Below are 11,291 nucleotides of genomic sequence, written 5' to 3' on the forward strand. Positions count from 1 at the left end.
GACCATGGGGCAGCCAAAGTCAGAGCTCACTGGCCATCACCACTGCCCCCATCACTCTGGTAAGGTCAGGGCCACATGGGGCTCTTGTCTAGTGTCCAGCATGGCCCACACAGGCACACGCACACATTGCCACTGGCCTGGTTCTGAGTCACATGAGACAGAGGCCTCTTGGCTACCCCAAAGGTGCCACATACCTCCTGCCACCACTCTTCCAAAGGGCGTTCCTCCCAAAGGGATTCAAGCACTGTTGAGAAAATGGCTCCTGGAGAGGCCACAGGCAATTAAAATCAGCCAGCAGGGCTGCCAGCCTTGAGCCATCCAGACAAAACCGCTTCCAGCCTGGCCAAGGTGGCTGCATCACCCCAGCTCAGTGGAGCGTGCCCTGGGAGGTGGGCACCGTGCCCAGGATCTCCTCCTGCAGCCGGGCACCCAGCCTGGGGTACAGGGCAGCCTGGCAGGTCAGGCTATTTCCAGCCCCATGCTGCTGATGGGGGGGACACCCTGGAGAGCCAGCAGCACACACGAGGCCTGGCACTGGCCCAGAGGGAAGCAGATGGATGGAGAACAGTGACCGGGGCACGCACACACCCTTTGGCTCTGCTCCTGCTCCTCTTCCCACGGGGCTGCTGGGTGTGAGGCCACACTGAGCTGGCCTGGCCACCACAGGGAAGGTGCCAGTTCTGGGCCCCAGGGTGCCACAAGAGCAGATCTGGCAGCCCTGGTCTGTGGAGGGCAGGAAGTGTGTTTAGTAACTGTTTATTTTACAGTTTTAGGGCTTGTAGAAATCTGCATTTACAGGGGATGTATAAGTCTTTGTACAGAGCAACTGAAGCACCCTGGTCTCCTCCCAGGCCCTTCTCCCCCCACTGGGGACAACACAAGAACTAAAGTGCATCATGGCCAGGGAATGGAGGGGCTGCAGGGGCTCCTCCTGGGGGGCTCCAGCCATCCTCTCCTTCAGCAAGGTGTACAGAGCAGTCCTGGGCCCTCCAGCAGCATTCCCAGGTCACCACACTCTCCTGCACCAATGGTTTCTAAAGTGCTAAGTGACCCAGCCCCCAGTCCTGTTCCGCTGCTCTGGGGGTGCCAAGGGGCCAGGAATGGGCTCTGCCTTCAGCCACACTGGGAGGAGCCCCTGAGCAGCCCCAGGTCTCTCCAAGGCCACTGGCACCATTGAGGAGAGGAGGGAACAGGTCTTGCTGCCTGCCTGGACAAGGGCAGTTTCAGTCACTCCACCTTTTACCTGCAGAGGCAAAGGGAACTCCTGCTCAGAGCTTCATGGGAACACAAGCCAGGAATGAAAACTGCCCACCTGCCCTCTGGCCAGAAAGGCACATCCCTTCCATGAGCAAGGGCCCGTGGGGCAAACCAGAACACACCCAGGGCGGTCATGGACCAAGATGGGTGGGAGTGGGGGGTGCTGAGCTTTGCAGGGCATGAGTTTCTTCTTTATCCCAAAATCCCTTCAACCAAAACCTCATTTTCAGGTGTGCAGCCCCTGGGCATGGCACAGATGGCTTTGGGCACAACAGAGCAATGATGGGGCAGCGGGAGGGAGCCGTGAGGGACAGGTAAGGACACTTGAGGGAGATTTAGCAGCTTGGGGGAGAGGTAGAGGCATAGAGTGTCTATTGGCTCTGTCTCAGTGGGACACTGAGCTGTCTAGAAGGATTTGCTGCTTAGCTTGGAGGGCAGGGAGCGCTGGGACTGCCAATGGAACTGGTGGGGAGATGGGAGATATGCAGGGGTCAGGGTGGCCTTTCTGGGAAACGCTTAGTGTTATTTCCAGAAGTGATGCTGGAGCCTGATCAGCTTGTGGGGGAGGTTTTTGTCACACTTCCTAGTGCAACAACTTCTGTCCTGTGTAAAGTGTTTCACAAGGTGAAGAAAGCCTTTCTCCAAGTGGGCATGTTAATGGCCCTGGCCCCTACAAACAGATCAGGCAGCAAAGATGTGGAAACAAAAAGAGCCAGGGAGTGTTACACACTGAAGAGAAGCTGAGAGCATTGTGCTGGCCAGTGTGTGGGAAAGGTTTGGCTCTGCTCAGAGGGTGCCCAGAGGACAGGGAAGAACTGGAGCACCGGCAAAGCTGAAGGCAGATTGTGGGGCACACTGGAGCAATGAAGAGCCAAAGGGCTGCCCTGTTCCTCATGAGTGTGATGCCCTCCACCCTTACACACACAAGCACCCAGAACAAACCCTGTTGGACACTCCTCCAGGCAAAGATCTGCTCCCACTTCCACTAGTTTTCCCCAGTGGAGAACATGGGATCATTTGGGCACAGCCCACACACAGCTCTCCCTCTGTACAGTCACCTGAGCACAGCCTGAACAGCCAAATTTGTCCATACCTCTGGTTCCTCAGGAGACAGCAGGAGTGCCTGTCTGCTCACCCTTGCACAGGGAGAAGGGAACAAGGTGAGCATGGTGTGGGGAACTGTCCTGCTGGGCTGGTTCCCTCAGCCTCTGTCACAAAGGCCAAAAGCGTTACTGGATGCAGTAAGAAAAAAAAATAATCTTCAGACAGGTCGTTTCTGAACACGTCCTTCATCACACATCAGCCCTTCCTGCTGGGGATGGATGCAGTGACACCAAAGGCCCTTCCTCCGGCTTCAGGGGAAAATCTGCAGCTGAAACTTGGGTGCCCACTCCAGTGCACTCTTCACCATAGCCAGGGCAGCTGCTCCCAGTGCCACCGTCAGCCCCATCACTGCCAGCTTGACAAAGCGGTTGGTCCGGGGCTTTGTCAAGATGGATTTTGTCCTCTCCTCCCCTCGGAGCCGCTCCTCCCCTCGGAGCCGCTCTCTGAAGCGCTGCCTCAACACAGTGTCTGGTCTCTGCTGCACTGACGCCAACTCAAAGTCCTTAAAAGTGGAAGCCGCAGTTCTGCAAGAGAAGGAACAGGTCAAGGAGTGTCCTTGGCTCACCCCTGGGACCAGCCTCCGGTCAGGAAGATCTCCACAGGGAGGCAAGACCTGGCAAGGGGCTGTAGGGAGCACATGGGCTGCCCAGCACTCACCGTTCCGCCTGAGCTGCCTGAGCTGCCTCCTTGGCGAGTTCAGATGGTGGGAACTGGACAAAAAGGTCCCCGGCTTTGCTGATCAGAGACTCATAAGGAAGGTCCTGTGGGATCTGGGACAGGAGGTGGTGGACAGAGGCCATGTCACACTCACAGTCCAGAACTTCCTGCTCCCGGTGCAGCACGATCTGCAGAGGAGTGAGAGGAGGATAGACAAGGAAGTGGGGACAACTCCTTGGCAGATGCTGGCACTTGTTTCAGAGCCAGAAGAAAAAACCACTTTACTTCCAGCTGAAAGACCTTCTTCAAGAGGACACACTGCAGGGAAGAGAAATGCCAAACCCCTTCTAAGACTCTGAGGCCATGGGAAGCCTCTTTCACGGCAGTAAGGTCTGTCTGCTGAGCAGAGCCTGCTATTGGCAGGTTGGAGAGTGGGGCAGAACCTCAGCAGAGTTTGACTTCATGACTTGCCCTCTGCTATAAGAGGATGGGCAGGATGGAGACATGAGAGGAAACAAAAACACTGTGTCCTGCTGCCTCCACAGCACTGAACTGGTAAAGCCTACACATTTGGACACCCTCAGGCTGCCCTGATTTCCCCTGGATCCCACCTGCCCTTCACCATCACCAAGGACATCAGTGACTGCATGTGCAGAGTAAGGTACAGCTGGGGACAGCACCAGCACTGGGTTTGCCAGCCTCCCTCTGCAGCCCCAAACTCCTACCACCTAAGAACAGCTCATTTAATCCCTGACCATTCCATCAATACCTACCACAGCTGCAAAATAAATGGGCATCAGTGGGTGGCAAGCCAGGAAGAAGTCATATAATCGCACAACGTGCCTGAAGTCAGACAAAACGTGGCCAAACCAGGTGATCAGCCAGCTGAGAGCAAAGATGGTTCCCACCTCCGCACTACACAGAGAAAGAGCATGAGGTCAGCCTGGAAACAGGGATGAAATGCTCCCAAGCCAGCCCTGTGCTGCACAGCCATGCCTGGGGAAATAGAGCTGGCAGTCAGAGGAGTACTGAACCTGCCCAGAGCAGGAACTGCACCTCTGACAGAAAAAATTGTTTATCCCCTGTGCCACCCCCTGCTGCAAAGTGCTGCCACTACTTGTGTCACATCCAGTGGGGGCCATAGCAGAGGCCAAACGCTGCTTTCAGGAGACCCTGAATGTGTCATGTACCATGGCACTGTCTGGCTTGCTGGCCTGAGGGCAACTGAAGTCCTGCAGCACAGACTGATGTTTGGGTTCCTTCCTACTCTGAGGGCTTACTAATTCTGGGAGTTTGCAATCAGGGTTGGTATCCAAAGACATTCTGGCTGTGAAAAAAACCACACACCTGCCCAAAAAAAGGGCTCTGAAGTGACTCTTCCCATTCACCTTCCTGCTTCTGATTTGATCTGCCCAGACCTGTGTGTCCCTAATGCAAAACCTGGGAATTATCCCCAGAACTAACAACAAACTACAGCAAGGTCCCACCAGCCACACAAGTGGTCACATGAAGCAGCTGTAGCATTTGTACAACACTGTCCCCAAATCCCCAGCCCCACCAACACAGACTGCAGACAAATGGGCCGAAGATGGCACCATGTAAAACCCCTCCAGACAGGCATCACAGGTTTGAGCCTGCTCAGAAACGAGTGCCACATGCCTCTGGGTGCCACCATCAGCTGTTGACTCCCTGAGGAAGCCACTGTGGTGCTGGGGATGTGTGGGTGAAAATGGCCCTGTGAACAGTAACCAGGAGAGCCAGGAGGCTCTAAGGGAACACTTGCATACCTCTGCATGAAGTCATGCACCTCAGGGTTCACCTGGTCTATGATGGGCATCAGGTAATTTAAAATGTGCTTGGTATTATCCATCGTTGAGTCCATAAAATCCCTGAGGAAAGATTTAAAAGAAGCTTTGTCAAGCAACAATGTTAGCAAGCTCTCCCTCTAGGGAGGCAGCAGAAGGTGAAGTACATACAATAAACAGCCTTGCTGGCAGGTGGCCCCCAGCCCCAAGGAATTCTGTCCCTTTGGAGCAGCCTCCTTCCAGCTTGTCTGGGGCACGCAGGGCTGACCTGCACACAGAACCCAGGCCCAGACCATCATGCTGCTGTCAGCTGATACTTCTTATTTTGCAGCAGTGCACACAAGAACTGTAAAGCCTTTCCAGCACCCAAAATCTGACTCCTGCCTGGGAGAGGAGAGATAATCCCTCCAAACCACACTCTCCAGCTGGAAGCTTGCTTTTATTTCAGTGCACAAACAAGAAAGACTCTTCGTGTGGGGTACAGGACACTGGTAGTACAGACCATGCTGCCCAGGGCTATGCAAGGACAAATGGGAGGCAGGAGCTGAGCCAGCCCACAGGACTGGAGAGGCCCTGACAGCCACACAACCACGGATAATGCATGTGTGTTGGCTTTTCCAACTCCAAGAGATACTACAAATTAACTGACAGCCTTCAATTATCTCCTCCCCAGGGCACAGCTCTCTGCAAAGCCACGTGCTGTTGTGAGGTCAGGCTGCTCTCAATCACCCTCTGGGTACAGGCATGACAGGCAGCTGCTTTAACCCAAGGCTCTGCCTTCCCAGCTCCCCTTCCAGGCCAGCTCTACCTGCACAGGTGTCCCCACAGCCCGAGGACACACAGTTGGCTCCTCTCCTCCCACTGAGTACCTGAGATGATGCGTTGAGAGCTTCTCCACCAGTGCAGTGGCCAGCCTGTCCCCCACCACCAGGAGGAAGGTGACCACGATGTCATGGTATCCCTGGTAGTAATGCAGCTGGGGGTTGCGCTGGAGGACGTGGAGGATGATATCGATGAGCTCCTCCTGCAATCCTTCCCTCTGGTCATCTGGCATCCCTGTGGGAGGAACAGCAAAGGTGGCACAGCTGGGTCACCTACCAGTGCCTGCTGTGGTGTGCAAGGAGAGCACCTGTGCATTTACTAACCTGCCTGATCCCAAGGGATGTGCTGCATAAGGGGAGGGTGGTAAAACTGGCAGAAAAAAACTATCCAAAGCCCTAATGCTGTCTCCCAAAACTCTGCAGGACCAGGGGAATCTGGCCAGTTGCTCAGAGGTTTACTCTTTAGATCTGCAGAACCCTTATCTGCAAGGAAGCCACTGTGGAGGACAGGAGCAGGGTTTACAGATGTTTGCACAATGCTGCTGTGAACAGAGAATTGTTCTACACATCCAGCACAGATGAGGATGTTTTAGTAATTTTTAATTTCCCAGGAGTTCTAGAAAAAAAGTCAACAGGGCCCATTTTCACAGAAACTATGCCAACTGCATCAGACTGCAAGGCTTCCACCAGCACAACTTTCTATCAGGCCCCTGCAAACAGCACGTGTTTAGGGACAGGATGTCACAGGGAAAACATTGTTCCTGCTTTGCACAGCTGCAGCCAGTTTCTGGCAGCCCTTGTCAACAGATAAAACACCCAAAGGCCAAGCAGAGAGTCCCAGCAGAGATCCTGCAATGACAAAGTTCTCCTTTTCCTCTGCTTCACTAATGTGGCTAAAAATAGGCAGGAGGCTGCCATTCAAGGGCAAAAAAATCCGTAGGAGCAGAGCCTCCAGGAATCAGGCCTGCACGCAGCATCCATGCCTGCAAGAATCAGAGTGAATCAAGTGTTTATACAAAATAAAAGTGGCAGAAGGGGGAGGCAGATTCTGGCCAGAAATAACGACTGCTCTGCACAGAGAGCTGCTGGATTTAGCATTTTATAAATAACACAAGGCACCAGCCTCCCATCAGAACTAAACAACTGCAAAATCATTTTGCTTCTAAGTTAAGTTTGGTGCAAGAACCTGATTTTGAGACTGTTTTATACCAGAGGTTGTTCTAAGCACAGCCAAACCCGCCTTCCCTGTCCCTGAGCAAGACCATGGACTAAAATAAACCGAAGCAAATGGCATGTTTCTCAAGCTTTCCATCTGTCCTAATCTCAACAGGTCATGGTGCACAAGATCCATGCAGGATCCATCCTCTCTCTGCTGCAACTGTCTGCCAATAGCAGCCTCCTGGCAGAGGGGCACAGTGGGGCAGGGGAAGTGGAACGTTGGAAAAGCCACATCAAAAACCATCTCTGCAGAGACAGCTGAAGGAAACTGATGGCTGTAGAAGGGCTTCGCTGCAAGAAGCAGCTGCTGGGAGCTCACATGGAAAACGTTTTCTAGAAGTCAGGCCCTTGGAGTAATAATGGAGTGTCACATTCTGCAGTGTCCCAGGGACGTGTGAGCCAGGAGAGCCCCATGGCAGAGAGGGAAGAGCAGAACCCCCCTCACCTGGCGGGAAGCGGCGCAGGGATCGCCGCACATCCAGTAACACCTGCTGGTAATCCTTATTGTCCTCTCGCAGCTCCTTCCTTGCTGAGGAAAAGAGGAACAGGATTAACATGAAGCACTGCAATAGTACTGGGAAAAGAGTGAGGTGAGGGAGCTGGGAAGATCCCTGCTCAATGTGGACATAAAGTTGCACACACCCCCTACTCCACTGTACATCCTTTTTTTCATTTCACACCTCGGTCCTGTCCCTGCACTTTCACTGCCACACAGTCTGACACTAATAGCAAATGAGACAATTATTTCTTTAGACAACACATGTTAAAATGCTTAAACTGACAGCAGCATTCCCAGTACTCCTAGAAACATCTCTGCTCCACAGTTTTTCTGTCAATTCAAAGTGTACTCAGCAGCAGCACTGGAGGAGTGCTGTGGAGACCATAACGAATTATTTATAAAATAGAAACAATTCAGAGGAAAATCTCACCCAGGGTTAGCTAAGACAGTTAAAATAGAAAAGTTCAGTGGGCCAGCAAATTCCTTCTATGTGATCATGTAAAGCTAAACTTTGTCTTCCAGCAGCTCTGGTCACCTCACATCACCCTAATGCCACCTGGCTCTGGAGGTGAGGGCACATTTCCAAACAACCACAGAATCAGGAATAACAACAAAATCTGTCCTGGGTGACTCTAAAGCTACAGGACCTAGAGCTCCTGCTTTGCTAAGGTTTAAAAACCATGTGGGAAGGTTGCTGTCCCTGTGCCTGTTCTGACCAAAAAACCACATGTACTTCACACAACAAACTGCTGCCTGGGAGAGACACATCAGGAGAATTTTGGCCACACCGGGGCTCAGAACAGCCACCTCTTCATGGGAGCAAAACAAATCAAGTCTGATTCTTTCTGCTGCATGTGAACTTACATATGTCAGCTAATGCTCAGGGCCATGCTGACTGCATCCACAATGAACTGATTCCATGACTATCGCTAAAGAAAACAACAAATGTTGTTTTTAGAAGTCGTGTATTGTTTACATACAACACAGTATTGGTGCTGCAGTGAGTCTCCTTTGTACATGAGCTTAGTGGGAAATACAACACACACAGGGAAAAGACAGGTCAGAAAGCACGTCCCTCCTCTAGGGACAAAGTTCACTGAGCTGTTCCTCCTAAGCAGGTGAGCCCAGGCTGTTCCATACCTGGAAGAGGGGGCAGGTCATCTGTGTTAACACTGAGCAGCTTTGGCCACACTTTGCGCCGGATCTCGTCGGTGAGCAGCCCGCCCTCGCTGATCGCCATCCGCCTCAGCGTTGCCACGTTGATGGGGTCGCTGTTCAGAGCCTGGTAAATCTCTGCCACTTTTCTTTTTTTCTTAGCATCAAAGTCTGCAAAAGGTCACAGAGACATGAGCTGACAGGCAGTGGCAGCACACAGTGGGGGCTAGCAATAGCCACTCACAGTGATGTCACACACACACCCAAGGGAGATGACACAGGACAGTCACCACACTGTCAGGACAGGGATGACTCTGGTGGGGACCCCTCCAGCTGAGTGTCCCCATTTCTGCAGGCTCAGCACTGGGAGGACCTCAAAGGGCATTCTCACTACTTCCCTCTCCTGGGGGTCCCACTGTGGGGGGCAAATGCTGCTCCTCCTGATACCGGAGCCACCACCAGTGCCCAGACAGAGGCCTTGACTCCTGTCCTTCCCAACGGCTAACGGCTCCATACAGGATCAAGACAGCCCTGCAAAGCCATCCTGAAACTCTTTGCTCTCTGATGCAGCTGCCAGCTCAGATGCCACATGTTTCCTAAGACCAGGACTTAGGAAAGTGTTCAAAAAAAGGTTAGGAAAGTGTTCCCAAAACTGTATTCCTACCGACTCCCAGGTGCAGCCGTCCTAGGAAGAAGCCTGAGCATTTCCACTGACAGCAACAGACACAAGAAAGGACATAATTATACCAGAGTTAAAGAATCATAAGCACATTGACTTGTCCTACAACAAACACATACCTGCCAGCCATCAGTACACACACAGCTCAGCCAGTAGGAAATAATTCCCACTGTTTTGAGGAGCACAGGAACTCGGGGCAGGGAGGGAAGGGGTAACACACAAAGCACGCAGTGCTCGGGTTAGACACACTTACAGGACACCAGAGAGCTTCCCAGGGAGCGGAGAAGGGACACTACTTCACACCACATGGTGGAATTTGTCACCGCTGCCTCATGTGAGGAAAGAGAGAAGCAGCCGAGAGCCACTCGATATCCCACACTGGAGGAGTTCCCAGTAAGGAGGCTTTGCTGAGCAGCTGTGGGACTGGAGTACAGGATGAGGCCACAAACGCTGCCTTTCCCTAAAGGCTTTTCCCATAGATGCAACAACTCCTGGGATCCAAACAGGATTCGTTCTACAAGGGACGTGTCCAAATAGGATTTGGGGTGGGAGGAATTAAAAGGACTCCGAGGGAGAAACAGCTGTTTCCCAAGGCCGCGCCCTCCCGGCAGATAGGGGACCTCGTTCCTCTGCCCACGTGGCACCTCAGCCACTGCCCTGGCCCTGTTCCTGCGAGCTCCTGGCTGGAAGTGCAGCTCTCTCTCAGCGAGGTCTGAAGGCAGCCGGCAGGTCGGCAGGCTGTTCACACACAGGGACGCTAAGTAGGTCGAGCAGTGGATGCTTTTCCTTCTCAAAGACCCTTTAAAAACACTTCTTGGATCAAAACAAGCTGTAACAGCCTACGACAGAGTTCCACCTCCCTCCGAATTCCAAGATCCTGGTAACATTAAATCTCCTATCACTCACACAGTGACTACAGTTTCTTTTATTTCCTTTCCGGGCCCTTGTGCAAGCAGAGTTATTTGCACAACAGAAGCCAGCTCTGCTCAGCCGGTTCCCTATTCCCAGCCAGTTCCCTACCCCCAGCTGTTCCTGATCCCCTGCCACACGCACACACTGGGCTGTCACATACCAATGCCTCGGGAAGGAGGAGACAAAGCCTACGGGAGAAAGAACTGTTCACACACAAAGAACTTTAAGGAGTAGTGGCAAGGAAGAAGCACATCTTGCGGGCTCCTCCTCTCAAACTTACTAATAAAGACCGCAATATTTACACTTTTCAAACATACAGGGGACAATAGCTGCAAGTATAACCAAAACCAGTGCATTGCAAAAAATGTTTTATGTAACCACAAGACCTTAACTCGCAGGTTCACCCTAGGAAGAAGAGACACAAACGCAAAGTGAGGGCGGTCTAAAACCCACATGAGTCCGTCGGGGTTTCTGCAGCGCTGCAGGCACCGGGCACCGACACACGGCCTCGCCAGGTCTGGCCAGCCTGGCGCTGCCGCAGAGCCCCCGGACACTGCCGGGGACCGCCCTCGGGCATCAACCGTGCCCGGCTGGTTCCTACCCGCCCGAGCCCGCGGCGGCCGCACAGCCGCGGGGTGGGCCGGGCCCTTCGCTCGGTGCCGGGCTCCCCGGGACCCCTGGGACCCCCGGCCGCTCCCGCGGGGCGGCTCCGAGCGCAGCGCCGGCCCCGCCCCGCCGCCAGGGGGCGCCGCCGCGCCCGCAGGGGGCGCTCCAGCCCCCGCCCCCTCAGCGGAACCACCGCCCCCCGCCCGCCGGGCCCGGCCCAGCCCGTACCGTGGCCGCCGACGCCGTTGCGCGGCGGGCTCTGCCGGCCCATGTTCCCGGGCGCTGCGGCGCATTCCGGGCCGGACACCGGACCGGACCGGGCCGGGGCTCCGCGCTCCCCGCGCCGTCCGGTCCCGTCCCTCCCCCGCCCGCTCCCCCGCCCCCCGCCCGCCGGCGCGCGGGCGGGACGTCACGGCGCCGCAGTGCGCAGGCGCGGCGCCGCTAGGCGGGTCACACCGGCGGAGGCAGCCGCGCATGCGTGAAGGGGGGTGCGCGGCCTGGCTGCGTGCGGCCCGAGAGCGCCTCAGGGGCTGCTCAAAAACAACAAAAACCAACCCCGAACCCTCCCCGATGGCCGC

General features: G+C 54.5%; 1 protein-coding gene across 2 annotated transcripts; it reads right to left on the minus strand.

The window, feature by feature from the left end:
* Positions 1–740: 740 nt before the first annotated feature.
* TBC1D20 (TBC1 domain family member 20) lies at positions 741–11,100 on the minus strand. Of its 2 annotated transcripts, none has more exons than XM_054644284.2 (8): positions 10,942–11,100; positions 8,502–8,687; positions 7,308–7,391; positions 5,693–5,879; positions 4,806–4,907; positions 3,792–3,933; positions 3,019–3,206; positions 741–2,885 (listed from the first exon to the last, which is right to left on the minus strand). In XM_054644284.2, the coding sequence occupies exons 1-8, from the start codon at positions 10,982–10,984 to the stop codon at positions 2,612–2,614; spliced, it is 1,206 nt and encodes a 401-aa protein (XP_054500259.1). In that variant the 5' UTR covers positions 10,985–11,100; the 3' UTR covers positions 741–2,611. The 2 variants fall into 2 exon arrangements, with proteins under 2 accessions (XP_054500259.1, XP_054500258.1); XM_054644283.2 differs by lacking the exon at positions 10,942–11,100 and adding an exon at positions 9,449–10,739.
* Between the last annotated feature and the right edge of the window lie 191 nt (positions 11,101–11,291).

This window comes from Agelaius phoeniceus, chromosome 17, assembly GCF_051311805.1.
Source record: "Agelaius phoeniceus isolate bAgePho1 chromosome 17, bAgePho1.hap1, whole genome shotgun sequence".
Classification (NCBI taxonomy): domain Eukaryota; kingdom Metazoa; phylum Chordata; class Aves; order Passeriformes; family Icteridae; genus Agelaius; species Agelaius phoeniceus.

Coding starts and splice junctions, on each gene's coding strand:
- TBC1D20 (XM_054644283.2), bottom strand. CDS start 9,503: ATGTGGTGTGAAGTAGTGTCCCTTCTCCGCTCCCTGGGAAGCTCTCTG. Junction 8,688..9,448: donor GGGAAGCTCTCTGGTGTCCT/GTAAGTGTGTCT, acceptor GACCTTTTGCAG/ACTTTGATGCTAAGAAAAAA. Junction 3,207..3,791: donor CCATTTATTTTGCAGCTGTG/GTAGGTATTGAT, acceptor ACTCCTCTGCAG/ATCGTGCTGCACCGGGAGCA.